Source organism: Perca fluviatilis, chromosome 15 (assembly GCF_010015445.1).
Source record: "Perca fluviatilis chromosome 15, GENO_Pfluv_1.0, whole genome shotgun sequence".
NCBI lineage: Eukaryota > Metazoa > Chordata > Actinopteri > Perciformes > Percidae > Perca > Perca fluviatilis.
In genome coordinates, this window is record NC_053126.1 from 13,076,964 (window position 1) to 13,103,748 (window position 26,785).

Below are 26,785 nucleotides of genomic sequence, written 5' to 3' on the forward strand. Positions count from 1 at the left end.
GATAGTAAACATATCAGTATTTCTTTCAGTAAAAGTGGCTTTTATCATGATACTGTTGAACCATGTAAAATGTAATGTATACTTATTGTTCACAAAGTCGATAACAGCAATGTATGCCAAGTGGAGATACAATCAAGATGCATTATATTACCTCAGTGAACCTAATAGAGCAGAAGTCACCTTAAATGAATGTAAGATTGTGTTTGACAAAAGGAACTAAATATTGCAGCTTTAAACGGAGAAGATGGGAGTCCATTTGTTAAATCTGTTAACCATATGTGTAGGAAAGCATGTTGAGATTGAGAACTGAGTTTTTTTTTTAGCAGTGCCCATAACAGAGGTTCAGAGTTATATTTCTCAATCAGCGCTTATTATGGAAATATGCAAGCCCTATCAGGAAACCCATTATTTATAACTTCAATGCAACAATGCACATTCCATTTTCTTGCATCAGTCAGCAGCAATTTGCTTACATGAATACCTGCAATTAACATTTTTCCTAAATAAAAACACACCTTACTGAACCTGTTAGGACACGAAGAGCAGTTATTATTATTATTACTCACCTGAAGGCAATTGAATGTTCTGGATAAACAAGCACACAGCAAACCTTGCATACACTGTTTCATAGAGAAATAATTTTTTCAGCACTCTCAGAGTGCACTGACTGATGATTGGAAAGAAAAATGAATTGTGATAACAAAATGCAACGTAAACAAAATACAGATCTGGCCAAGATGTACAGTATATCATCTGTGGGAATCCAAGTCTAAATTAGAGTGTGTACAAAGCTGCAAATTAAACTTTCCACTGATGTTCTGTTTCGCACAAGCCTACTAACATGCCTAACCTATATAAAAATACTTGGGTACTGTAATGTTAATTTGTATCAGGAAACTTAGGTAAGTACTTTTAGGACTTTTAAGTAAGAAGATTAAGCTAAGAATACGGTTGGAAAAATATTTTCTCCGATACATGAAACATATTACATGTGAAACTTTGTAATATGTGAACTTTATTAAGGTATACCATATCAAATACATTTAGAGTCAGTGTACATTAAAACATAACAATTGTTCAGTAAATGACAAGAAGCCAGATAAGCTGGTTTATTATCATAGAGCTCATTATTTTTCATATATGAACGGAGACACAAATACACAAACCCGTTTTTTCAGTAAGCAACAGTTATGTCCTTGAACATAAATGAAAAAGGATCAAGATCATTCTTTAAAAAGTCAATGCCAAATCCAGTCTAGAGTATGTACTGTAATTGTAATATGTGAACTTTATTAAGGTATACCATATCAAATACATTTAGAGTCAGTGTACATTAAAACATAACAATTGTTCAGTAAATGACAAGAAGCCAGGTAAGCTGGTTTATTATCATAGAGCTCATTATTTTTCATATATAAATGAAGACACAAATACACAAACTTGTATTTGCAGTAAGCAACGGTTATGTCCTTGAACATAAAAGAAAAAGGATCAAGATCATTCTTTAAAAAGTCAATGCCAAATCCAGCCTAGAGTATGTACTGTAATTGCATTTAAAGGGGCTGTACTCAATATTCAGAGGCGAGAAGCATCACACCATCTACATGTTTGCATGAGGCTCACCTTTCCTGTCTTCTTCATAGAAATGTTCAAACTTTGAAGCAGCGACGGCTTCCTGTCAGCTACATGCTAAAGCACAATTTCCGATTCCCTGTTTACTTGCTATGTTCAACTGTTTTGTCTTCATGACAATCGTTTTAACACAATATTTAGAACCATGGTAAGTTTTTTAGTATATCATGCATATATCCACACATTAAGAACATAAAAGCTAAAGAAATAAAAAGGAAAAAAGTACAATACATCATCCTAATAATCAGAGATTAAGTTCAAACCACACTTTACAAATGCATTCTGCCAAAGCAATCATGTATTAATAAATGCAAAAGGTCTACAAAATATATGAGAAAAAACTGTTAAATCATTAAAAAAATGTCACTGGGACATTACAGTGGAATGATGGCTAAGACCCGTACAATGAAACTCACAACGTCCTTGATTTGAATCCAATTAGAGAGCCTTGGCTGCATGTCATCACTCTTTTTTTTTTTTTTTGTCTCTATCTCTCTCTCTCTCTCTCGCTCTCTCCCTCCACATTTTCTACACATATAATCAAACATTTCCTACCAAAAAGAAAATCTAAAACCCCTGAATGTAATTCACAACAAGCAAACTCAGACTACAGGTAATTTCTGAAGCGATTTATACCATACAAGCTGTCACTTGTTGTGTGTTTGTGGTGTGATGCGTGCTAATGGTTCCATGCCAAAGCAGTCTGTTGTAATCACATTTTTACTGAGCCACCATGCACTCAAGTATACTGTAAGATATTAAAATAGTAAAATAATAGAAATAGTGGTGTAATGAATGCTGGATGTTGAAAAGTGTTTTTGTTGCCGGCTTTTAAAGTTGAATATTGCCCATAATGTATGAAAGATGTGGAATATTTTAAGGTTTGTTGAAAAGCTGATGCTAGACTGCATTGCTGGCTTTAAAATTTGAATGTGAGAATTGGCACTGTCTACTCTCCTTCCGAAATGGCTGGCCTCAGTTTGCATGGGAGTCAACGTGGCCCTTCCTGGTTACTCCTGTCACTTTCAGGCTCACAGTGCCGAATATCTAAATCTGTTTTTCTTCCATAGATACACTGTATGAAAGAGCAAACATTTTCCTAGGTTTAAATGGTAAATTATCTATGAATAATAGGGCTGTACCCAACTCAGACTTTTGTCAGTCAAATTGGATTTGGCTCTTCAATATGAGTATTTGACTATTCATTCTGCGGCATAAGCCTGTTTTATTTGAGTTTGCGGCTTACAACAGAAAGATGTACAGACCATCATCTTCTCTCCTCTATAAACTGACTTGGTGTTAGTATGAACACATCACATGCACAACATTTATTGCCGAAACTAGATATCAAACAAAAGCCAGGTTGGAGACGCAAACCATGGTAACCCCTGCCAACCTCCGCTCTAGTGGCATTGCCAAATAATTCTTAAATTACTTAAAAAGGTAAGCATCTATTCCAGCAGTCGCATGTGACAAAAAATGTTATACGTAGAAATGTAAATTGAAGCGTTTTTGACGTTATACAGCTGCCTTGGTTGCTGTCCGTGTGTCTGTTATGAATGTTACGATTATACCGCATTGCATTATGGGATACCTATGCCAGTGTAGTGTGTGCACAACTGTCAGCACAACCACTAATGTAAAAATTTGAGGTAATTTTACTAAGCTTCAAATGTAGTTTAACCTTTTGTTTTGTAAGTTTTAATTGGATTTGAAAGTTGAATACTACCCGGAATGTATGAAAGATGTGGAAAATTTTAAGGTTTAAATGGAGTTTCCAACTGAAAATATGAATGACATGGAATATTTCTGAAAATATCAAAGGAACAAATGATAAAAGTACTAGCCAGCATGTCCAAATTCGCTGACTGTTTTGATGTTTGAATGAAGTAGAAATAATTAATTTAGACCTGGCACAGCATCAGCGTGGGAATAATTGTTCCAGTATTTACACCAAACAACACTCAAAGAGAACAGAGATAACTTGATTAAAATGGTTGAGACCAAATCCAGAGGCCTGACGTCAGTAATCAGTGGGTCTGCAGGACCTTCAGTGGGTAATCTGGCCTTGGCTGTTTCTCTCCACGGAGCAAAGCTGAAACGTCCACCAGAGAGATAAACAGAGAGGTTGTGACATTGAACAGTAATGACAAACACTAGGCCTGTCCAATTATCCTATCATCTGTTTGGATCATCAGTTTCACTTCAACGTACCTGTTCATGTCATTGAATCACAATCACTGCAGATGCTGGGCCGAGTGGTTCAGCACTAGAGTGTTTAAAAGCATTAGTTAGCATCATTTGGCGATTTTAGACCCTTTATAGGGGCTCAAGCCCCTAAATTTCATCTCAGCCCCCCTAAAAATTATAATAATAATAATTAAAAAAACAAAGAAAGCAAAACAATTTTAGTACTTCAAGTTAGAGTTTGCGAACTTGTCAGTGACAAGTGACAGTGTTAGTGACAGGGGGCAAACAATTACAGGTTAAAAGGGCTTGAAACAGGTTTAATCATACACACACACACACACACACACACACACACACACACACACACACACACACACACACACACACATATATATATATATATTCAATTGTATTTGTCTGTTCTGTATGTTCAAAAATATAAAACAAAAAGTTGATCTAAAAAAAAAAGGAGCACAAAACGACAGTCGGCGACATTAAAGAATGGCTTGTTTATTGCTAAGGCCACAGGGTCAAAATGAAATTATTTATTAAAAATGTAATATCAATAACTTATAACAATAACTTATTTCACCAGTAAATTCCTGTTAAACGACAAAAACAACCACTGGATGGGAAAAGGGTATTTTACTTTACTACACCAGTGCCGTATTAGCACCGGGTCTCGGACCCCCCCCAAAATATAAACTCTTCGGATCTACATGATTCACATGGATGACATTTCCCCATTCAAAATGGCGATTTTCGCCGAAAAGCGACTAGTTGCAGGTATGTTTAATATCCTGTGGTGCTGTCGCCAATGCTTTGCACCTGTAACCCCGTCAACAAAAGGGTTAACAGAAAGGTAGTTTTGGCCAATCGGAGGTGGTTGTGCCAGACTCCCGCCTTTGACTGAGTCTCTATCTGATCTGTCAGAGGGAGAGCAGGAGTGCGGTTGTGAAGTTTAATGTTGGTAGCTAGTCCCCAGAGAAGAAGTTGGTAATTTCATGGCGCAGATTAGAACCCAAATTGAAACGTAAGCAACAAAAATTGCTGAATGTTTGAACATTGTGTCAAATTGGTCGTTATTACTGTGACTTATAAAGTGTCAGGTTTAGTTCCATCATAGTGTTAATAGTGTCAAAAAACGTAAGCTGACGTTCTTGTTCAGTAGCTAGCTCAGACATTATTGGCTAATGAAATAACTGATTTAGCATGGGGGGGGGGTTAACACTTTTGCAAGACACTGTATCCGTGTCACATTCTCATTAGGGGCTGAGCCCCCCTAAAGGTCGGATCTTAGAATCACCCCTGGTTAGCATTATTCAGAACAGCTCATTATCAGGGTATTATGAACATGACATTTTAACAAATGGTTTACAAAGCTTGTGATGGTTCTTCATTTGGGTTTCCCATCAGTTCATTGTAGTGGCTCTTCACCATCTGAAGCTCCTCTGTAACATCTAAAAAAAAAAAACATACTGTTTACATCAAGTGTGAAATTTGTTGACTTTCAATAAAATATTTACAGTATTTTAGTGATTATCATATTTTTATTAATGATGATACGTTCCCTTTACCTGGGATTGAGTCACCATCTGTGCTGAGTGACAGCACGATTGATTCCTGCATTGTTTTCTCCAGGTCTTCCAGGATCTCTTCCTGAATTTGCATCAAAATCTGTATCACTTATCACTCACACTGACAAATATTGTGTTCACGATCAACTTAATCCTACATGGATGAACTGTTATAATGTGTGTTTGAAGGGCTGCTCAGACAGGTCAGGATAGTTAATAGCTACATTATCTTTTTATGTTTCTGTTTTAGATCAATAACAATAGTTGAATGTTTGTGAAAGTGTATGTGTGCTGTTGTTTTTAGTGTAGTATGTGTTACTATATCATCATTGTATGACGTATTCTAAAATGTGACTAACCATCAAGTCTCTCAGCTGGTTCATCATTTCATCTTTAGCCCGCTCAAACATGATGTTCTTTGCATCACGTACATGCTTCTCAATCATGTCCCTCATGTTTTTCAGAGAGCCCTCACCACGAAACTCTGCTGCTTCTACAATAAAACAAAAAATTGTTGTCAATAAAAAATGTCTGCACAATCATGATGAACGTGAATATATATTATTTTGGTGTCAGGTTGTATGGTCTTCTATCTTACTATCATAGCATTCTTGCATGAATTCCTCGATTGTCGTCGTCAGACTGCTGTAGATCGTTTTCTTACGCTCCCGGATGACTTTGTTGAGTTTTGTCTTCACTTTTTCTACCTTAGCGAGATTATACAAAGCATATATCAACACATTATTTTTAATTAAAAACAAAGTATTACAAATAGGGATCATCTTTTCAGATGTTACCTGATAAAGCAGTATATTATTTAAACTGATTTTCGGGGTCGGACCTGCTTCCCCCGAGGTGGTGGTGCATATTTTTGGCCCACTTAGGTCAGACTATCTCAAAATCTTTTGTATTTTGACATGAATTTGGGCAGGGTTTTTTAAAAGGGCATCTCCAGTTTTAACTGACAAAAATCTGCTTGCTAACAATATTTACTGTATTGATAGAATTCTTAATATACAGTGTAAATGAATAAGTTAATGGCTAAAATTTACTATTTTCTTTTTCAATATTAAGTCTTAATTCCAAACATAAGTCAATTAGCAAATAAAATAAATACAGAAATAAGGACACAAAATTCCTTTGGGGTTGAGTTTGGGTTTCCCTAACCTGGACAAACAGCTTGATAATGGACTATGGGGTAGGACGGTGTTATTCTCATCTCTTACCTCTGTCTGGAGAAATATCAGCTGCAGTTCGACATCTTTGTACTTTTCAATCAGACTCTTAGTGACAAGTGAAAACTTATTGAGGGCCCCGTTGAATGGTCCACATGTTCCGTCATTTCTGAAACATATTAACAGGTCTTAAATAAAGTTAGCATTGAGAAGTTTGTATTTCAATAATGTAATTTGTATATATATATATATGTATTACATTACATTATTTATATTTGTATTTGTAATTTGTAACTGAATAATGTAGAATTAGTTTATTTCAGACATTCCTCATATAGCTTGAAAAATGGGCCAACACAAGGCTTTATGTCTTCATCAGGTCATTTCTTACGGGAAGGTCTTCTTGAATTCCTCGTCAATGCTGTCAGTCAGGCATGAAGCTAACTTCCCATTGAGATTTATTTGTTTCCCTTTTTTTGGTTTGTGGGTGCCACCGTTCTCAACTACACACTTCAATATCTTGTGGAAAGCTCCACCTTTCATAGTTCCCTGAAACAAAACAGAAACATTTTAAAGACATATTGATAATAAGTTCAAAATGAGTTGTTGTGATGTAATTATAACTGAATACGTACAGGATGTAAGACCGACTTCAAGACTTTTTCATATGAACCTTTTGACTTTTCAACCCCCTCACTGAGGCATTTTTCAAAAGCCTCCAAAGTCTCTTGCATGGGTTTTCTGACTTCATCAAGATCACGTTTCATCTTTTCTACAAGGACTGTGCACACATTTGTTCTTTTGTCAGCCTGAAATATCAAACACAACACATTCAGTTTTATCCCAATGAAACTTTACAGTTACCTGGTTGGCTTTTCTTTTATTTCTGTTATTGAGTACCTTCTCTTTAAATGAATACTTCACTCTCAAAATGACCATTTGTTGACCTAGTGTTGCCTTGAATTCACGAACAAAACGTTTTGCTGCATGGCTCCATGGTAAATGGAGAATCAAAAACTGTGAGAGAAGTTGTGATGCATTGAAGCAATAGAGCTCAACAGTGACCGGCCAACCAAGCCAACCAGCTACGAAATGAATCGTGACCGTTATGGTCACGATTTATTTCGTGCCTTTTTTCTGCACAGAATAAAATATGTTATATATTTTATTCTGTGCAGAAAAAAGGCAAAGGGGCAACACTGTTTACATAAACAATCATTGACTTTAGTGGTAGCAGCTCAGTTTTTTTCTTCCTTTTTCTCTATCAAGTTGCTATTGCTATTGCTTTAATGCATAATTTTTTAAATCTCCACTCACTGTGGAGCGATGCGACAAAAACAAAGTTTTCTTTACAAAGTCAATGTAGCATTCTGTGAGTAATTGAAATATAAATGGTTATTTTGAGGGTAAAGTATTCCTTAAATCACTGTAGTTATGCAGCCTCTCTGATGCAACAAGTATTTTATTAAATCAAAAACCTTGATGATAAAATGACTGTATAGGTGACATTTACATGTAAGAAGTCTTAGTGTAAAGTTTGTAACGTTGACTGTTTTTACTGAATTTCAACTTTAACTTAAGCTGACTTGTTTGCTATGATTATTATTTTCTTAGCCTGGGAAAACCCTGACAAACTTCTGGCAAATTTGAGATTTGCTCTGCAATTCAGTCTGGCCAAGAGCCCATTCAAGCCCATTTCCAAATGTTCCAAATCGAGGCACCAATCACAACCGTTGAGGCGGGCTTTACACAATGGCTATAGCGCAGCGACGGCAAGCAGCTCTTTGTTTACGTTCAACATGACGGCCACCGAAGCGCAGCAACCCATTGATGCCGCTGTCGCTACTACGTCACCTGGATCATTGATCTGATTGGTTGAAGGACTATCCAATAACCCAGAGGCATTTGAGCAGCGTCCTTTGGTGATGCCCCTTTGGAAATGAGTTGTGAATGAACCTTTCCCAGACCCACTCTCAGTTACAACTGAGAAGGGTCTGGTGTCAACCAGGCTATTATTTTCTGTCTATATTAATAACAATTAGGGCCCTATTTTAACGATCTGAAATGCAAGTATGAAACGCAAAACGCAAGTAGCTTTGTGGGCGGATCTCGGCGCTGTTGCTATTATACCGGTGGGATAAATGACTCTTGCGCCCGACGCAAATCTAAAATGGGTTGGTCTGAAGTAGCTAGGTGTGGTTTGGGCGTAACGTGAAAATAACCAATCAGAGCGTCATCTCACATTCCTTTTAAGAGCAGGCGCGCTTGTTCCATGGCGGATTGCTATTATGACGGCGGATATGCCAGGCGCACGCCAGCGGGAGCTGTCCAGGATGCGGCAAAGTAATAAATGCCCGTCTTGGCCGGGTGGCGATGTTGCTGCGGCCTCTCGGGCGCATCTCCTCAAGTCTGGAGAGGATTGGTGCAGCCATGGAGCGTGGGCCTCCAAATGCACCACCTGCTCCTGTTGTGCCCCTTCCTCCACTCCATCTCCGCCCACCCGCTCCACCAGGAGCGCATCGTGCATTTCCACTCCCGGACCCTCAAATGTCAAATCCCACCGTAGTTCAACATCACGTCTCCTTAAGTCCTCTAATATTTCCTCATTTATGTCATCAACACATCCATGATTCATGGAAATGTTTCTGTAAAACACAACAAGCCACAAAGAATGCTGCGGCTTTTTGAGGACTGTACTGTAACGTGCCTCCTGACTGAGCCAAACACCTGAAGTGCATTTCCAGTAATATTTTTCCTTGTAATTATGTATGGTTTGCAAAAATGGGAACTGCGTCCGTGTAGATGAGGGAAGCAAAGTGTATGCGCACGCTACATTATGGCCAAGCATGCGCCCCTAAAATAGCATCTGAATAACGAGCTACTGACTTTAGACTAGTGCCGCTGACTTTAGACCAGGTTTTTCCTGGTCAGTGGCGGAATTGTTTTCTGAAACTGCAAAATAGCACCAGGTAACGTTTGCGCCTGAACACACCTCCTCTTTTAGCTGAACCGCAAATACATTCCCTAATTTACCGATGTGCGTCTGTGGAGGGAAAAGTCCGCTGTGCGTCGGGTGCAAAATAGGAATGATACATGCGTCGGTGTACAAAGGCAATTGCGCTGAGTGCAAGATAGGGCCCTTAGAAGATTAAGTCTATTAAGACAATGAGAGAAGTTGTACCCCTTCCTGACATCTGGCGCCTTGAATCAGAGAGAGAACCCCAAAAGCTCCAGAGACATAGTTGAATGTCTCTGAGTGACAGTCATTGAGATCTTTCAGAAATGCTCGAAGTTTGGGTATTTCTGTAATAAATCACAGATTACATCTTAAATATTTACACCACATACTTACATTTAAACGTCAAAATCCAATGAGTTCTTATTGTTTGAATTAAAGTGGCTAAAGTAAACTAAAACAAAACATGTATTGTAGCTATTAGGGGTGCATGATATATCGACTTAATATCGTTATCGCAATATATCGAAAATGTTGCAATAAGTATGCAATATTTTATTTATATTGTGGAGCGCTGCATCCTGTCCGTTGGCTGTGTAGCTTAGTTGTGTTTGATTTAGAGCCCGCTTGAAACACTATAATGATCATGTTTCATTGGCCAGTTACCATGCCACTTGCACATACACGCGCTGACGTTAGTACACGTCAGCGCAATTGATAGAGACAACAAAACGGAACTAATCTGAAAAGCTAAAGTTGTGTCCTGTTCTCTTTATTTATATATTTCATACTGTACAACCAGTAAAACATGTCATGTTCTGTAGACATGGTCGTTATTTATTTATTCATGTTGTACCAGTCCAATATGACTCGAAATATCACATTTTGTCAATATTGTGCAACCCTAGTAGCTACACATATTCCTCTTCTCATATAGGGAGACTTCACCTACCAGTGTCATCTGACTCCAGACGTTTCTTTTTTTGAAACTCTTTGGAGCTCACTGTGAACACTTTGAAACATTCTTCATTGAAATGTTTCTGAAAAAAGGTTTGATTTTAGGTCAGGGTTGCAGTTGTAGAAACTCTTTATATTTTCTGTCAGTATTAAATACTCACTTTAACCTCGGGGAGTTTGCTGAAATGTTTTCTCACTAGTTTCTTGGCTTGCATGTTTTTTTCAAGTATGACAGCACGAACTGCTGAACTGTAAGAAAAAAATTGTATCAAGTGGCTCATATCATAAATTATTTGGAATACTAAAAACTAAAATTCAAAAATTTTGTGCACATTTTTGTTACTAATGACCATTCAAACTGTGACAATATGTACATTGTATCTTCTTCTGTTTACTCCTGCTCTTTGGCCCTATATACCTCAGTGTCTGATTTAGATGTTATATGTAACTATCTACTTCTAGCATCTTAAATCACTTACTGATCATCAGATTCCAAATCTTCAATATCATCTGACTTGGTGCAGATAAAGTGAATGTACTGACACTCGCCACCATGTCCCATGAGGCTGCTGGCACTTTTCAGGATTTCCCAGGCTTCTTTCTCTGCTGCTGCTCGATTTATTTCAGTCACAATCCACACAGTAGAACAACTTCCAACAACCTAAAGGGGCATAATAGCAAGTTAATTATGACAAATTGTCAGTGCTTTGTAACAACATGGTGATGTTGTTATCCAAATAACTCAACAAAGAGCATCTCATGTAAATTAATTACCTGTCTCCACATTTTATCTCTGCTCTTGTTACGGTCCCCATTTCCAGGAAGATCCACAATTGTGATATGCCGGAGAAGATCCTTATTGGGCACCTTGATAGTTACACACTTCACTAGTGGCCAGTACCACCTATTTCCTTCTCCATCTTCTGAGTCACTTCTTGTGTATTTGACAAATTTTGCAGATAGCTCTTTAGCCTGCAATACAAAGTCAGATTAGGGCTAAGCAAGGCAATTTCATTTATATGAACAAACTCAAATAATTAAGTGCTTTACAAATTGCATACAACAATTATAACATAAAAGTACATAAAAAAGTACATAAAAAAAGAAGAGCAACTATAATCTACCTAACTATCAACGAAAGGCACAACAAAAGCAAAATGTTAAAGTTATATTCATAAAAAGTAAATAACAAACCAGAAGTTGAGACAAAATTTCAGGTTAAGTTTTTAAGTTTAAATTTAAACATGATCAGATTTTGACAGTGCCTAGTATTATCCGGCAGGTTATTACAGGTCTGTGTATCATAGAAGAATAATGCAGTTTTCCTGTGCCTCGAAAGATCGATGACTTACTGTAAGTGTTTTTGAAGGTTTAATAATAATGCATGTATGAAACACAATTAGGTCCTAATCCCATAAGTGGTAGTATTTTGAAATCAATTATCAGGCTAACTAGTAATAAGAGCAGGATAAAGGCATAATGGTAATTAAAGGACTTTGAGGCTGCGGACTTTGCTGCTCATGAAGAACTTAATCAAAAGGTGTAAATTAGCCACTTTCTCTGTTCTCACTTATTCAAAACTGAGTTACACGTTTTAATGTGAACCATTCAAAAAAGTTTAATGTTATAACCATAACAATGGTTCATGTTATAACAAGACAAATAGCCTAGTATATTGTTAGAGTGTGATACATTTGTATGCTGACCAATTTTTTCCTGTTGTACAAGAGGTTAAACATGAAACATATTAGAAAATTTAAAACCTATTGTTAGAACTATAAACCTTTTAAGTTATAACATGATCAGTGCGTGGCAGCAATACCAGTCATTTATATATCATATGTCATGTTTATAAATTAAATAAACCTCAATAACTGAAAATGTATCACATTTTACTCTGTCAGAGAGGCAAGAATGCTTTCTATGAAGTGATCAATATGAGATTTCTTTTCTTACTTACTGATTCACACGTCAACCTCTTCTTCTTGGAAATGAGAAATTCTTGAATTTCTTTGAAATGTTTGTTATCCATGAGGTTTTCAACAGATTTGTTCTTCCATTCTTCTCCATACAGCGCTGACAGCTTTTCCTCAGTGTCATGACAATCCTCTTCCTCTTCCTGACTATTTTCCTGATCTGCATTATCCCGGAGAAAATTTAACAAGGACCATAGCTCATCTCTCCACTCCTAAAAAAATAAAATAATTCACTTTAATTTGATGACATGGGATGCATCAGCAACTGGATTGTTGCAGTGACTTTACAACACAAGCTTCAAGTAAACACACAGTCCGCTCATTTTACCTCTTTTGTAATAAACTCAATGTCTGCCACATATTTTTGGTTCTCCTTGTTAGCCTCGACTTTAATCATGACTGATGTACATGCACTGACACTTCCAGAGGGCAAGAGATTCTTCACTCCAATGACGGCATTTATCAGAGAACTCTTTCCAGCCCCGGTTTTACCAAAGACACCGATCAACTCCCTCTTGTCTGTCTCCAAATCAAGTATTTTCTTCCTGTAAAAGAGTTTAAACACGGATAAAATAATTAGATTAGAAACTTAATTTCTGCCAAACAACAATGTTGTTGGTAATTGTTTTGACATGACAGCATGGTAGCACAGTTCCAGTACAGAAAAAGAAACAAGCAAACACAAACAAAATAATAAGTCAGAATATACATCTGTCTATGAACAGCCTACACAAGCAGCTATAGTCAATATTCTTATATTAACAATGGTTGATGAAACCACACAGAATTATCACAATACTTTGCAGTTCCCTTCAGCTCGACATGGCTTTATACCATCTTTTGCTCATTGCGTCGGTTTTTCAGCCTTCAACTTAATTTTGGCCCACACTCATCTGACTTGATTTAAGCCAAAAAGCTCTGATAAATCACTGTGGTACTTGTCCAGCATTTAATGGCAGACTCACAAAAATAGAATATAGCTTGTGAGCATTAAGGCATTTAGCAGCTAAAGAGCCTGATGTTGCTGTGGCTTTGTAATGTGGCAGGGCTCAGTACTTCTGTTTATGCCAGAGATATACTTGCTTATTACCTATGCATTTGCGTAGACATCGAGCTGCGTCGTGAATGGAATTGTTCTCATACTTGCATACATGTGTTACTGGAGGATTCAACTAGAGGGCACTCCAAAGAATTCAGACTGTATAGAACTTCTGGATTTGCATATTGTAAACATACATGGCGACACTCAAGGAGGTTATTATATTAATTTACTGCACAAAAAGTGACACCAGCAACAACATTGACAATGGCGAGTATGTTTTTTTTCGGCACTACCGCAACCGTTCACGTTAAGGGTGTTGAAAGTATCTATTTCTATGATGCATCACGATGCTGACGTAGACAATTCTGCATCCATGCAGTGACCAACCATAATCGATTATAGCCTACTGATATTGCTTGTTGATTTTTTTTGTTTTTGTCTTATGAAGCTCAGCGCAAATTCTTTCAGGAAGACGTCATTAACCCAATCACTATTCATTCTTAAATCAAATCAGCTGTTTAGAAGTGACGCTTTCAGTTAAACCAATTAGAGTGGCCACGAAATTCAAGGGCCAATCACAGCCTACAACTCTGCTTTAAATCTGTTCTCTCCCTGTGCTGTCAGCTGTCGTTGCAGGCAAAGTGCTCGACCCTCCTCCTCCCCTGCCACCTCCAGTCTTCGTGTTTCTCCCAGCTGACCGCTCTGTTGCCTCTTCGGTCCGGTCTCTGGTCTCTTTCTCCGCCACCGCCAGTGTCTAGGCTCCATCCGGGGATTATGTTCCTATTCTCTACCCCATTATAAATATATTAATTCGATGGAGTCTAATCTCTAAAAGACTTTGTACATTTCATATTATACAGTTGTACAATAAATACTTTTGCATATCTGCAAACGAAGTCTCTCCTGATTGAATTGTCTACTGTTTTCAGACTCTGCTACATTCAGAAGTGTCTTTTTTAAAAGAGGATACAATAAAAAGGGGTCATTATTATATATCTGACTGCATGAATTTGTTGACTTTTTGTAGTAACAATAATATTGAAGAGGGGAAATCGTTGGTAATCACATCAAACTGTGAGACCAGTGAAGATTCTGAGGAGGTGCACAACCAACGCTCCCAATGGATGCAGAACATGAGGCAGCCATTATGCGAACGCTAAATTAAAAGCAAGTATATCTCCAGCTTAACTCGTCAGTCAGACTTTGAATAGTTTCCGGATGAAAATGATGTCCTCACTGCTGTTTGTTTCAACAGGTAACAACTCTGTCATGTCTCGTCCCTGTGTCAAGTTTCTGTGTTTTGTGTTAGTTGTTTCCATTTCCTGTTTTATTTTGTAGTTTCTCTGTTCTTCCATCTGTTGTCTTGTTTTACTTCCTGTCTTCTACTTTCCTGCCTGATTACCTGTCCCTGCCCCTATTTGTGTTGCACCTGTGTCTCGTTGTCTCCCCTGTCTTGTGTATTTAAGTTCAGGCTTTCCTTTTCTCCTGGGCGAGATTGTCTGTTTACCATGTGTACAGCTTTTGAGTGTTTTCCCTGTGTTCCAGTGTTCTTATTTCCTAGTAAGTTTTTGACCCATTGCCTGTTTTGACTCTGCCTTAGCCTAGCGATTTTGTACCTCTGCCTTCCCTGACTTCTGCTTGTTTATGGATCTCGCCCCTTGGATTCTGTTTTGGACACTGTTACCTGGTTTTGGAATAAACCCATTTGTGAACTTTACTCTCCTGAGACATGCATTCTGGGTCCATTCCCTGTTGAGCGTGACAAACGCTCTCTTAGCATTACTTGCTCCACAAGACTGTTAACAAACCACAAATTATGAGCCATGCTTTTCCATGCTTTTTCTCTTTTTATGATAAGTTATGCTAGCAAGATTCAAAGTCAATAACATTGCTTACGGTTGAAAAACAAATACAATTTGACAGTATGTTTAACAACATAAGCTAGTTATCCAGCCATGCCATTGTCACCAAATTATCAAGATTTTAACGAACAAATAATCTACGTATACTGTCGGCCGCAACCTGAAGTAGTAAGTTGAACAGCGAATGGGATGTGAGATAACTGTTATAGTGAAACAAAGTAAGGTCAGTGTAATTTACTTCTTGCAGCTTGCTATACTTACTATAACTATAACTTGCTATACGCCATCCTGTGGTGTTCAGAGGAGGAGACACTGAAGGACTACACTTAGTGTTTTAAATAAAATGTTAGCTTGTTATGTTGCTAATAAGTTGTAAACGAGACACATTCATTTGGAACAGTGAACAGACAGCTTCACTGCAACTACTTTAAGTGTCCTACATTGATTTTAAATGGATACCCCACCAAAGTATTCACACCAGACCATGGTATAACAAAGAATATGGATTAAACTGAATACTTACTTCAGGAATTTATTGAGCTTGTTGTCTTGGTTAGGTATTTTCTGTTGGACAAACTTCATGATCTCTTTCACATCACAGAGTATGGTTTCTTCTGTCAGAATAAAAGGAAAGAAATATTCAGCAGGAACCAGTGTATCAAGTAAGCAGTAATGCATAATAATTTGTTTTGTTCTATAAAAAAAAGAGTGTAGAGAGTAAAAGAATTTAAAGTGCAAGAGGCATGGCATCCACTTTAGGATGCTTTACAGTGTAACATTAGGCTTACTGTTGCTATAAATACCTGCAGTTTGATTTACATGTATGGCATGTGTAACATGTATGCTATTGACGGTTTGAAGTGTCCTGATAAGATTTTAACTGACATTCAATGGGCAAGTATTTATTTTCTGTAGCCATGATATAGAAACAGACATTTGCTAGTAAAAATTACATCACAAAAATGCGCTACTGTTTAAAACGTAATATAAATACCTGGGTAAGTCACATGTCGTCGTTTTCTTGTCGGTGATTGCCAATTGCTGGACTCGCCCAGAAGATCCAACTTTCTCTTCCCTTATTGACATTATTTTGAATTGAAAAAAAAACAAACAAAGTTTGTTGCATGTGATCTCACAAAATTAAAAGATGTACTCAATATAGTTGCTTAGTCAAAGCAAGATATTAGTGCCTTGAAAAGACTAATGAACTCCACATATAATCAATACCTTTATCACTGGTGTCACTGGTGGATGGAAAAACCTGGGGATGAACAGGGACATTTGTCTCTTAAAACAGTATTTGATCAAGACATTATATTCACACAGGCTTAAACACTAGGGATGGACCATATATCGGCCTGCCCGATTATCGGGCCCGATTTATTTAGCTACTTGCAAATTATCTGTATTGGTGTTTAATTTTATAACCAATGAAGTTATTTAATTAAAAAGTGCACCACTTTGGCTCCTCTACAGCTCTGTAAGCTGTCTGCAACACTTGCAAACAAACTGTTAACATGTTAAAACTTCAGGAAGTTTTTTTTTATTTTTACCTTGTATTAAGTTTAAAGTTTCAGTTTTATTAATAATTGCTTGAAGCATTTAAACAAACTTTTGTGTTGGAGTTTGTAACATTCCAAAAGAAATTTGATTTTACTGTAAATGCATATCAGTTCCAAATATCGGTTATTGGTTTCATTAACTACTAATAATAGGTATCATATCGGCCTTGAAAAACCAATATCTTTAAAGATCTATTTGGCCCTTGGGGAAAACTAATTTGGGAACATGCCTTAGAATAGATGATACCTATGTGTATGAAACTGTATTCAACTTACCTGAGCAGGAGAATTAACTGGTACCAGATTTGTTGAGTTTGGTTCCTATAGTGACAAAATAAAATAGTTGCAAATGCATTATAGTTAAGAAATGTTCTAGTAAAAGCTCTTGTTAACTTTTCAATGAGATTTGTGTATTATTTGTGTAAATTGTCTTCACAGTTGTTGGGGATTTCCTCCTCTGTGTCCCCCCTTTTGGGACAATGTGTCTGACTCCAATAAAAGACCTACAGTATATATGCTCACACATTCGTTAAACTGGTATTACAGTGATCCTAAGCAAGAGCCAAATAAGACGATAAGATAAAGTCAAATACATTAATTTAATCAGTGTTTAAAAATGCATGATAGCATTGCGTCAATGGTAGGTTTCTATGTGCTGTGACTCCTTTTTTCATCCCGCCATGATTATAGTTTTTTTCATGTTTTTTGTTGTTGCCATTTTAACAAACAAAGTTTTGACTATAATCTACCAGTCACATTTTTTTGGCACTGAGGACAACAGAACCTTTGACCTCTGTGACATTATGAACCAAACATGGAGAAGCAATTAAGTTGTAAATAAAGTTGCCTTGCCTTGCCTCACCTTTAATGCTGCAATAGGACAAAGTCTGATATCTTCTGCAAATGCCTTTACTGTATAACTAACTTCATATTGATCTGAAGAGCCTATGGATAGTTCCATCATGAAGAGCACAAAAAGAGCTTTAAAATTATAGTATATTAAATTAATAACAACAATAACAACAACATTTCTTATCAGAATAAATTTTACTAGTTTACTTGCTTGTTTGAGTGTGTGTGTGTGTGTGTGTGTGTGTGTGTGCGTGTGGCTGATAAAAAACATATTACCCTGAGCATCTGGAGATACTCATTCATGCACTTGTACACTAAATACTACAGAGACAACCAGCATCTTGTGTGTGTGTGTGTGTGTAAATAATAATAGGGTGAGGCTATTTCCACCGCTGCTACAATTAGCAGTGTATGCTATTCGTACCCTGGTGCAATTAGAAATTAGTGCTATTCGTACCCCGCCGATGCAGACAGCAATGTGTTCTATTAATACCCCGTCTGGTATAAATATCAATGTATGCTATTTGCACCCTTGTGCATTTACAGTACCTTGGCATATATTTACACACTTTTATCCATACTACTCATGTATTACACCTTTTTGGAATATTATCGCCCTGACATTCTTACCCTAACCATAACCAATCCCACTCTTGCCTAAACCTAACCAACCCAACCAGAGGAGGCATATTCATGAGTCTTCCTCTACCACCCTGCAAATTGTTTTTGCGTTTGCAGGCCCTGACTTGCACAATTGCATGCAAATTATCCAATCCAAAATAAAAAAAAAAAGATCACCTCACTGGGGAATCAGACTCCAGACTCCCAGACCAAAGCTCAATGTTCTAACCACTCACATAGCAGCTCTTACAGAATGTTGTACAACTGTTTACTACTTGGTGTCTTCAAGCCTCGGTTGCTAGGTAACGATACCTAGCAACCGAGGCTTACAAAAAATAGGTACTAACCATAGATATATACACTATGGGTACTAACAAACTAATGGTTTAATGGTCTAATTTATTTTGTTTCAAGAGAGCTTTTTTTCTGTGGCCCTTGGCTTGGCATGCTTGACATAATTTGGCCCTTGGGGAAAACTAATTTGGGAAAACTAATTTGGGAACATGCCTTAGAATAGATGATACCTATGTGTATGAAACTGAATTCAACTTACCTGAGCAGTCAAATTAGCTGGTACCAGATTTGTTGAGTTTTGTTCCTCCTAGTGACAAAAGAAAATAGTTGCAAATGTGCCTCGCCCGGAGAACTTTTAACCTACACCTTTATGACTGCACGCAACTCTGTTGCAATGAGCACAAAACACTATCAATCATAATCTCTTATGGAGATTTTGGTCTTTTTATTTCTGTATCACACCTATGACTTTTTAACATAAAATAATCTACAGTGCAGAATCTTACCTTTAACAAGTTGAGTCTCTTCTTGAATCTTGCCCTTGGTCCCACTTTTGGGATCAAGTCAGCGATTTCTTGATCCCCAAGAGCGTAAAGACTTTCGGTGTCAATGCCTTCATCTGTATTTAAAAAATGTTGAGTTAAATCTTAGTTTATAGCCTGATTGTATGAGCTGAATGCATATTGACTGTGTTTTAACCATTCAGTGCTGCTTGTGCTGAGATCCTTATCTCAATAGCCTACAAGAAGCTACAGAACAGCAATTACAAGCTGTAAAAATTCCAAATTTTGCTGTACAATTCATTGTCTCAGAAATTATTGTAATTAACAATATAATTGTCCATGTCAGGCAAATTTAAAAATATTTATTTATTCATCACTTTAAAACAATAAATAAAGTGTTGAATAAATCCCAGCATACATATTTTGTCTATATCCCTGTTATGTGACCCAGATAATGTAATAACACAAATACACAGTCTATGAAGTAAACAAAGTCTCTTTATTATCATAAAACATTTTCTCTAACTATCCCCCCCTATGAGTGTGTATAGGGTCAAGTGCCAACAACTAACAATTGAAATAATAATAAAAATATATAGTCTGACCAAAAATCACTTATATAATTACAAGTTGGCATAACTAAACAAAATCAACAATTACCAGTCACATGCCTCAAGACCTTAGCTAATCTAAGCAATTCATCGCAGTTAAACCAAGAAAAGGCAATTACAGGCCTAGCAGTTACTCTTTTCACTTAATGTGTCCCTTCTTATGAAAAAGGGTCTTTACCATGAATGATTTTGCTATCCTTTAACACAGACAACAATTGCCTGGATTTGTCAACACTGATTTCAGCCATTTGAAAAAAAAAGCGTCTGTCAAGGCCACATCAGCATTATACTGCAGAACAATGTTGCAGCACATACAGTGCCTTGCGAAAGTATTCGGCCCCCTTGAACGTTTCGACCTTTTGCCACATTTCAGGCCTCAAACATAAAGATATAAAACTGTAATTTTTTGTGAAGAATCAACAACAAGTGGGTCCCAATTATGAAGTGGAACGAAATTCATTGGCTATTTCAAACTTTTTTAACAAATAAAAAACTGAAAAAGTGGGCGTGCAAAATTATTCAGCCCCTTTACTTTCAGTGCAGCAAACTCTCTCCAGAAGTTCAGTGAGGATCTCTGAATGATCCAATGTTGACCTAAATGACTAATGATGATAAATAGAATCCAGCTGTGTGTAATCAAGTCTCCGTATAAATGCACCTGCTCTGTGATAGTCTCAGAGGTCCGTGTAAAGCGCAGAGAGCATCATGAAAAACAAGGAACACACCAGGCAGGTCCGAGATACTGTTGTGGAGAAGTTTAAAGCCGGATTTGGATACAAAAGATTTTCCCAAGCTTTAAACATCCCAAGGAGCACTGTGCAAGCAATAATATTGAAATGGAAGGAGTTATCAGACCACTACAAATCTACGAAGACCCGCCCGTCCCTCTAAACTTTCAGCTCATACAATGAGAAGACTGATCAGAGATGCAGCCAAGAGGCCCATGATCACTCTGGATGAACTGCAGAGATCTACAGCTGAGGTGGGAGACTCTGTCCATAGGACAACAATCAGTCGTATACTGCACAAATCTGGCCTTTATGGAAGAGTGGCAAGAAGAAAGCCATTTCTTAAAGATATCCATAAAAGTGTCGTTTAAAGTTTGCCAAAAGCCACCTGGGAGACACACCAAACATGTGGAAGAAGGTGCTGTGGTCAGATGAAACCAAAATCGAACTTTTTGGCAACAATGCAAAACGTTATGTTTGGCGTAAAAAGCAACACAGCTCATCACCCTGAACACACCATCCCCACTGTCAAACATGGTGGTGGCAGCATCATGGTTTGGGCCTGCTTTTCTTCAGCAGGGACAGGGAAGATGGTTAACATTGATGGGAAGATGGATGGAGCCAAATACAGGACCATTCTGGAAAACCGAAAACCTGATGGAGTCTGCAAAAGACCTGAGACTGGGACGGAGATTTGTCTTCCAACAAGACAATGATCCAAAACATAAAGCAAAATCTACAATGGAATGGTTCACAAATAAACATATCCAGGTGTTAGAATGGCCAAGTCAAAGTCCAGACCTGAATCCAATCGAGAATCTGTGGAAAGAACTGAAAACTGCTGTTCACAAACGCGCTCTCCATCCAACCTCACTGAGCTCGAGCTGTTTTGCAAGGAGGAATGGGCAAAAATGTCAGTCTCGATGTGCAAAACTGATAGAGACATACCCCAAGCCACTTACAGCTGTAATGCGCAGCAAAAGGTGGCGCTACACGAAGTATTAACTTAAGGGGGCTGAATAATTTTGCACGCCCAATATTTCAGTTTTTTATTTGTTTAAAAGGTTTGAAATATCCAATAAATTTCGTTCCACTTCATGATTGTGTCCCACTTGTTGTTGATTCTTCACAAAAAAATTACAGTTTTATATCTTTATGTTTGAGGCCTGAAATGTGGCAAAAGGTCGAAAAGTTCAAGGGGGCCGAATACTTTCGCAAGGCACTGTATTTATGTCAGTATTAGTAGATGCTTAGATGTTTCAGTATTAGTAGGTCATATTATATCATCATATCAACATTATAGGCCTACATTATACAGTATGTGCCCAACAAAGAAGCATGGTAATTCTTTACCTTTAAATTTTTCTTTTAACTCGCTGAAACCCCATTCTCTTAGTTTGTTACGGACAAAATCATCCATGACCAAGAACAGCAACTGGAAGGTAAACACATAATTATGTTTTAATCAACCATTACTACTCGGTATTGTTGAGACAATTTGAGGAAAAGAAGTGATAATGGCACACTCAAGAAAGTATCCATAACCAAGATGGGCACAAGTTATGGCACAAATAACTGACCATCTGTAATTTCGATTCATCCAAAAGCTGACTGCAAGAAAATGAATTGCCAACTATTTTGATAAAATAAAATAATCAAAAGCGTACTTCATAATACAAAATAATCCTTAGTTACCATAGGCTAACCACTTCACCTAGTTGACTGTATTTTGTTCTGCTATTTGTTCCTGTGAATTTCAGTGAGTTTGCCAGTGCTAAGCTCCAGTCCTGACTGCAGCTTCAGAGTGGAGATGACTAGAAAAGGGAAAATGTAGTCTGATATGAAATGATAATTATGTTTTGACAAATTGTTAAATATGACATTTTGTTTTAATAAATGCTATCCACCAATCACAGCGTCTCTCGGATGAACACGCCTCTATCCCCCACTATAAAGTAAAGTGCGTGCATGTGCAACAGGTATTCAGAGTGAGACTAAAATTGACATATGTGTTATTAAAAAAGCAAAACCTAATGATTCAAGTGCATCGACTATCCACCACCAGTGCAGAGAGTTCCACCAATGCCCTGTCAGAAGCATTGATTCTGATCGCGGTTATGCAGTTAAACTTTTCATCTCCGATGAGATAGCTATCTGTAGGCCTATTGTGAGAAGCGGCGCTGTCCTGAGTTGAAATATAGTCTACTTTATGGCTCTATTATCGAGTTAATAGGCGTGTGTTCGTGTCGGCCGCTGTCCATTTCCTAAGGTTCTGAAATGCAAACATTTTTTGACTACTTTTTGGGAACCCACGGAGGAAAACATAAATCGGCGCCTATGTCTGACAAAAAATATTTTTGGTCAGATGAACAATGGCCCGAGTCTTAGCTAGTTATATTGACATCCAAAACACGGTTGCACACCGCTCAAGCATGCGCATTCAAAAACCATAACTTAGTCAGGACAAATGCGCAATTAAGCCTATCTATTCTTACGCTTATTCTATTTTAGCCTATAACTGTACAGACTCCCGGTTTTCTTTTCCACAGTGACGGTCTTTCAGCTTTCAAAAGGACAGGGTTAGGAGAGTTACTCTCGATTAATGATTCAACGCTTACCTGTAACGTGTATAGGTCACAGCTAGGTCAGATCAAGACAGATGTCCGGCCGGTCCTCCAGCTTTCAGGCGGGGGATGTGAGTCCCGCTTTCTCCTAATCGTTGTCAAACCCAAACCAAGAAACGAAACCGAAAGTCTTTCTGGTTCTATTATTTCTCTGTCAAAGGAGCGCGACACGCCTCCTACCATACTAGGCTACATTTCTCCTGTCTGCCCTGTAGACCTATACTCACACACGTAGTGAACAGCAAATGTGTGTGTAATATCGATAATTTTTGGGCCTCAATCTGATGTTAAAATGAGATAATCTGAGAAGTTAGGAAGGGAAGTGTCTCTTTGTACTTTTGAGTTTATCATAATATATTGTAATATTATATAACATCTTAATCTGAAAAGTAGTAGGCTTACTGCAGCAACAATATTCCACTCTGAAATATAGTGTTGAAGTATACAGTCACATTAAAAGGAAATAGTAAATACCTCCAAACTGCAGGCACTCTACCCGAGCAAAAATACTTTCCACCTGCAGTGTTAAAGTATAGGAAGACACTGGTGGTGACTCCCACTGGTGGTTTGGGGTGTCTGGACTCTGGGATTGGAACTGGAGACAGCATGACCTTCCCGCTCTTACACCCTCCCTGTTTATTGCAGATGAAAATAAGTGGCTGGCACCATATATATAGTAAAAATCTGTTACAGCGTGCTACAATGATATGTCAGACCAATACCAGAAATCTGCACTAAATCTTATAAACCATGCCCAGTTTGGTGAAATACACTTGTACTGTAAACATTATTTTTTCCTTATCTTGAATATGTTGCGGTGAAAAATACAGTCACGTTTGACAGCTATAGTCACTAACTGTGTGAGGCACTCACATAGGCTACACTGATTGTATCTGATACTGCTGTGAATATTATTTTATTAGGCATATTTAAATGGTAATGTTCAGAAAGATTAAAAAGTAATTGATTGATTGAAAGGATGCTAATAATACTAATAATTATAATGTATGTGCAACAGCATATAGAAATGACAAGATTTTGATTTGATTTATTAGACAGTAACAGAAATATATGCATAACAAGATGCCATCACAGTGACATTGTACATTTAAAGAAGAGCACTCACGGTAGGCACTTTTCTACTGACACATATTTCAGTTTTATAGCCATTCTCAGTGTATCGAAAAACCAAAAGACTAGCACGCATCTTAAGATCATATATGGAGTTAGCCTCATCAAACAATATATGAAGCAAAGTGAACAGAGTTTATCTTATCTGTAGCTTTTAGTAAATGTATACAACAAAATCATTTTATATACAAGTATTTTTGCATTGTTTTTCACATTAACCTTTACAAAATGTACCAACTGTTAATGTTATTTAGAGAAAGTTATGCCATGCCAGCCTTGTAGTTAGCAGTAGAAATAAAACCAACATGTATTATATGACACATCTATCAGAAGTCTCCTCAGATGAAGGAATGTAAGATTGTGTTTGACCAAAATTACTAAATATCTTTCTGATACATATACAATGTCTGCTTCTTTCCAATTTGCCCCCCTGGACTTTGAATCGTCAAAGTGGCACAGTAAATTATTATTTATTTATATATTTACATACAGTCATTCAAAGAAAATATCCTAATAAGCACAGATGATCACATAACATATGAGTCAGTTTTGGAGAGATATGTTATTTGGCATCCACTGTTATGAACTATTCCAGTCATTGCATGCTCAACACTTCAACTCCTCCATTGCCATACTCACTAAATAAAAATGTATTTACACATCAAAGACAATGCCCAGGGGCCAGTAGTCCATAGTTTTAGATCTTCCTGACATACATACATACATACATAGCAACTCACCTGCTGGCACCAGAAAAAGAGATACAAAACTTGATAAAGGAACAGGGAAACACTGAAGGGTTGCTGATTATAATTTTAAGTAATAAGTTGATGGCAAGGCAAGTTCAATCTACTGTATGTGGTTACTGATCATGAGTTCTCTGCTGCAAATGCTTTAGCCCTGCAGTGACTCTAATATCTCTCAAATGTGTTTGGTACAGGCACAAGCCAACCATCCACATACTTACATTTACACCTGATATCCTCTAAGAAGAAAGCTTTAGGTTGATCTGTCCTTTCAACTCTTACAAAGATAGTCTCAGACGGATGGGTTTTGATGAACAATGTACCAGGTTTGATGTCATACAGATTGACCACAATGACTGGAACAGCCTGGCACAAACAGGCGGATGTGCAAACACAGTTCTCTTTAAAAAGTAGAATCAACTGTATTTCTCCACAGCAGTCATTCTTAAGTTTAATAACACAGGCTGTCTTGTCTATCTCTTTGCAGTTTGTAGAGTGATAAACAGTGTGTCCATTAGTGAAGCTGTCATAAGCCTCTACTGATTTGACAAGAACTGGTCGATTTAAGAGCTCTTCTATTGCTAGTTTTGTGGATCCTGTGAGATCCAGATGGTGTGATTTTCCAAGGGCTTTGTCAGAGCCACTGCCTTCTTGTACTGGTGTGAGCTTGTCTAATAACTCACCAAAATCTGATTGTTTGTTGAAAACTAAAGAACTAAGGTGTCTGGGTATGTGCTGCCAAACGAGAAACATCTGGTGAATTTGTCGAGGGTAATCATTTACACCTTTAAGCAGAGCTCTTAAATTTCCATTGTTTCTCTCAAAACAAAATGCTGATGTTGCCCAGAGAGGCCCCCAGTTCAGTACACTTTCAGTTAAGTGGATTAACTGATGGCAGGTGAAAGACACATTTTCTTCACCATAGAGTACTTTCATGTATTTTACAAAGTGCACCAAGGACTCATGGGCCAGCTTAAGTTCATGTTGGGATATTGATTCTTGTAGCAGAATGTGAATACTAAATGACAGGTGAAAATAATGTTCCAGAAATGTAAGCGGCAGGATGCCAGGAAGGACACTAATAGCATAAAATAAAAGGAATGCTCGCCACTCTGATGCTTTCCAAGAATCCCTACACTTCAGTGATCGCACAGATGTGTTTTCTTTTTTTTCTAATGGAGACCTTAGACAGAGAAGACGGGAATCCATTTTTGAAATGTGTTGACCTACATACCAAGGTTTCTCAGAGTTGACTCTGTCCAACCACAGAGACATAAGTTGTTTGGACACACCTAGTAGAACAGAGTGCAAATACTCTGGTACAAATCCAAAAACTACATCGAAAAAGGGAAGTTCGCAAAGCAAGGACAATCCTTTTACCCCTTTTTTAGCCTGTGTTGCATTATTCTTAAACGTTTCATTTGACCTTGCTACTTGTTTCTCTTCATCATATGGGTAGGACCTCATAAATCCATTGCCTTTTTTGACCATCATGCCAGGGTGTAAACACCAGTCACAACCATATTCACCATTGAATTGTTTGCAATTCCGGAGGAGTGGCCTTGCTATGGCGTCAGAGGAGAAAATCAAGGAGAAGACTTTTGAGTGGTGAACTGTGCCATTGCTGTCACTCCACTGAAAGGGATTGTGTGCTAAATCACGACATTCATCTATGAAAGGCTTTAGAAATGTGTTCATCTTAGGTGGTTTTGGGCCAAACCAAAGTCCTGCAACTATCACATTTTC

At 37.6% G+C, this 26,785-nt stretch overlaps 1 protein-coding gene across 2 annotated transcripts; it reads right to left on the reverse strand.

Moving 5' to 3' along the window:
- Positions 1-2,120: 2,120 nt before the first annotated feature.
- On the reverse strand, positions 2,121-23,254 carry LOC120574972 (nuclear GTPase SLIP-GC-like). 2 transcript variants are annotated; one of them, XM_039825507.1, is made up of 24 exons: positions 23,157-23,254; positions 21,892-21,973; positions 19,203-19,315; positions 18,956-19,003; positions 17,206-17,250; positions 16,595-16,628; positions 16,362-16,442; positions 15,891-15,981; positions 12,792-13,008; positions 12,448-12,675; positions 11,262-11,459; positions 10,967-11,148; positions 10,649-10,736; positions 10,483-10,570; positions 9,756-9,877; positions 7,210-7,383; positions 6,966-7,123; positions 6,626-6,743; positions 5,998-6,106; positions 5,759-5,892; positions 5,400-5,481; positions 5,201-5,282; positions 3,847-3,901; positions 2,121-3,727 (listed from the first exon to the last, which is right to left on the reverse strand). In XM_039825507.1, exons 2-23 carry the CDS (start codon positions 21,956-21,958, stop codon positions 3,856-3,858), a joined length of 2,505 nt encoding a protein of 834 aa, XP_039681441.1. In that variant the 5' UTR covers positions 21,959-21,973; positions 23,157-23,254; the 3' UTR covers positions 2,121-3,727; positions 3,847-3,855. The 2 variants fall into 2 exon arrangements, with proteins under 2 accessions (XP_039681441.1, XP_039681442.1); XM_039825508.1 differs by lacking the exons at positions 9,756-9,877; positions 10,483-10,570.
- Between the last annotated feature and the right edge of the window lie 3,531 nt (positions 23,255-26,785).

What these genes read in the sequence shown, in the direction of transcription:
- LOC120574972 (XM_039825507.1), bottom strand. Translation starts at nt 21,958, where the DNA reads ATGGATGATTTTGTCCGTAACAAACTAAGAGAATGGGGTTTCAGCGAG. An exon ending in GAGATAAAATGTGGAGACAG is followed by an intron (nt 11,149 to 11,261) that starts GTAATTAATTTA and finishes ATGCCCCTTTAG; the next exon opens with GTTGTTGGAAGTTGTTCTAC. An exon ending in GCGCCAGATGTCAGGAAGGG is followed by an intron (nt 7,384 to 9,755) that starts GTACAACTTCTC and finishes TTGATATTTCAG; the next exon opens with GCTGACAAAAGAACAAATGT.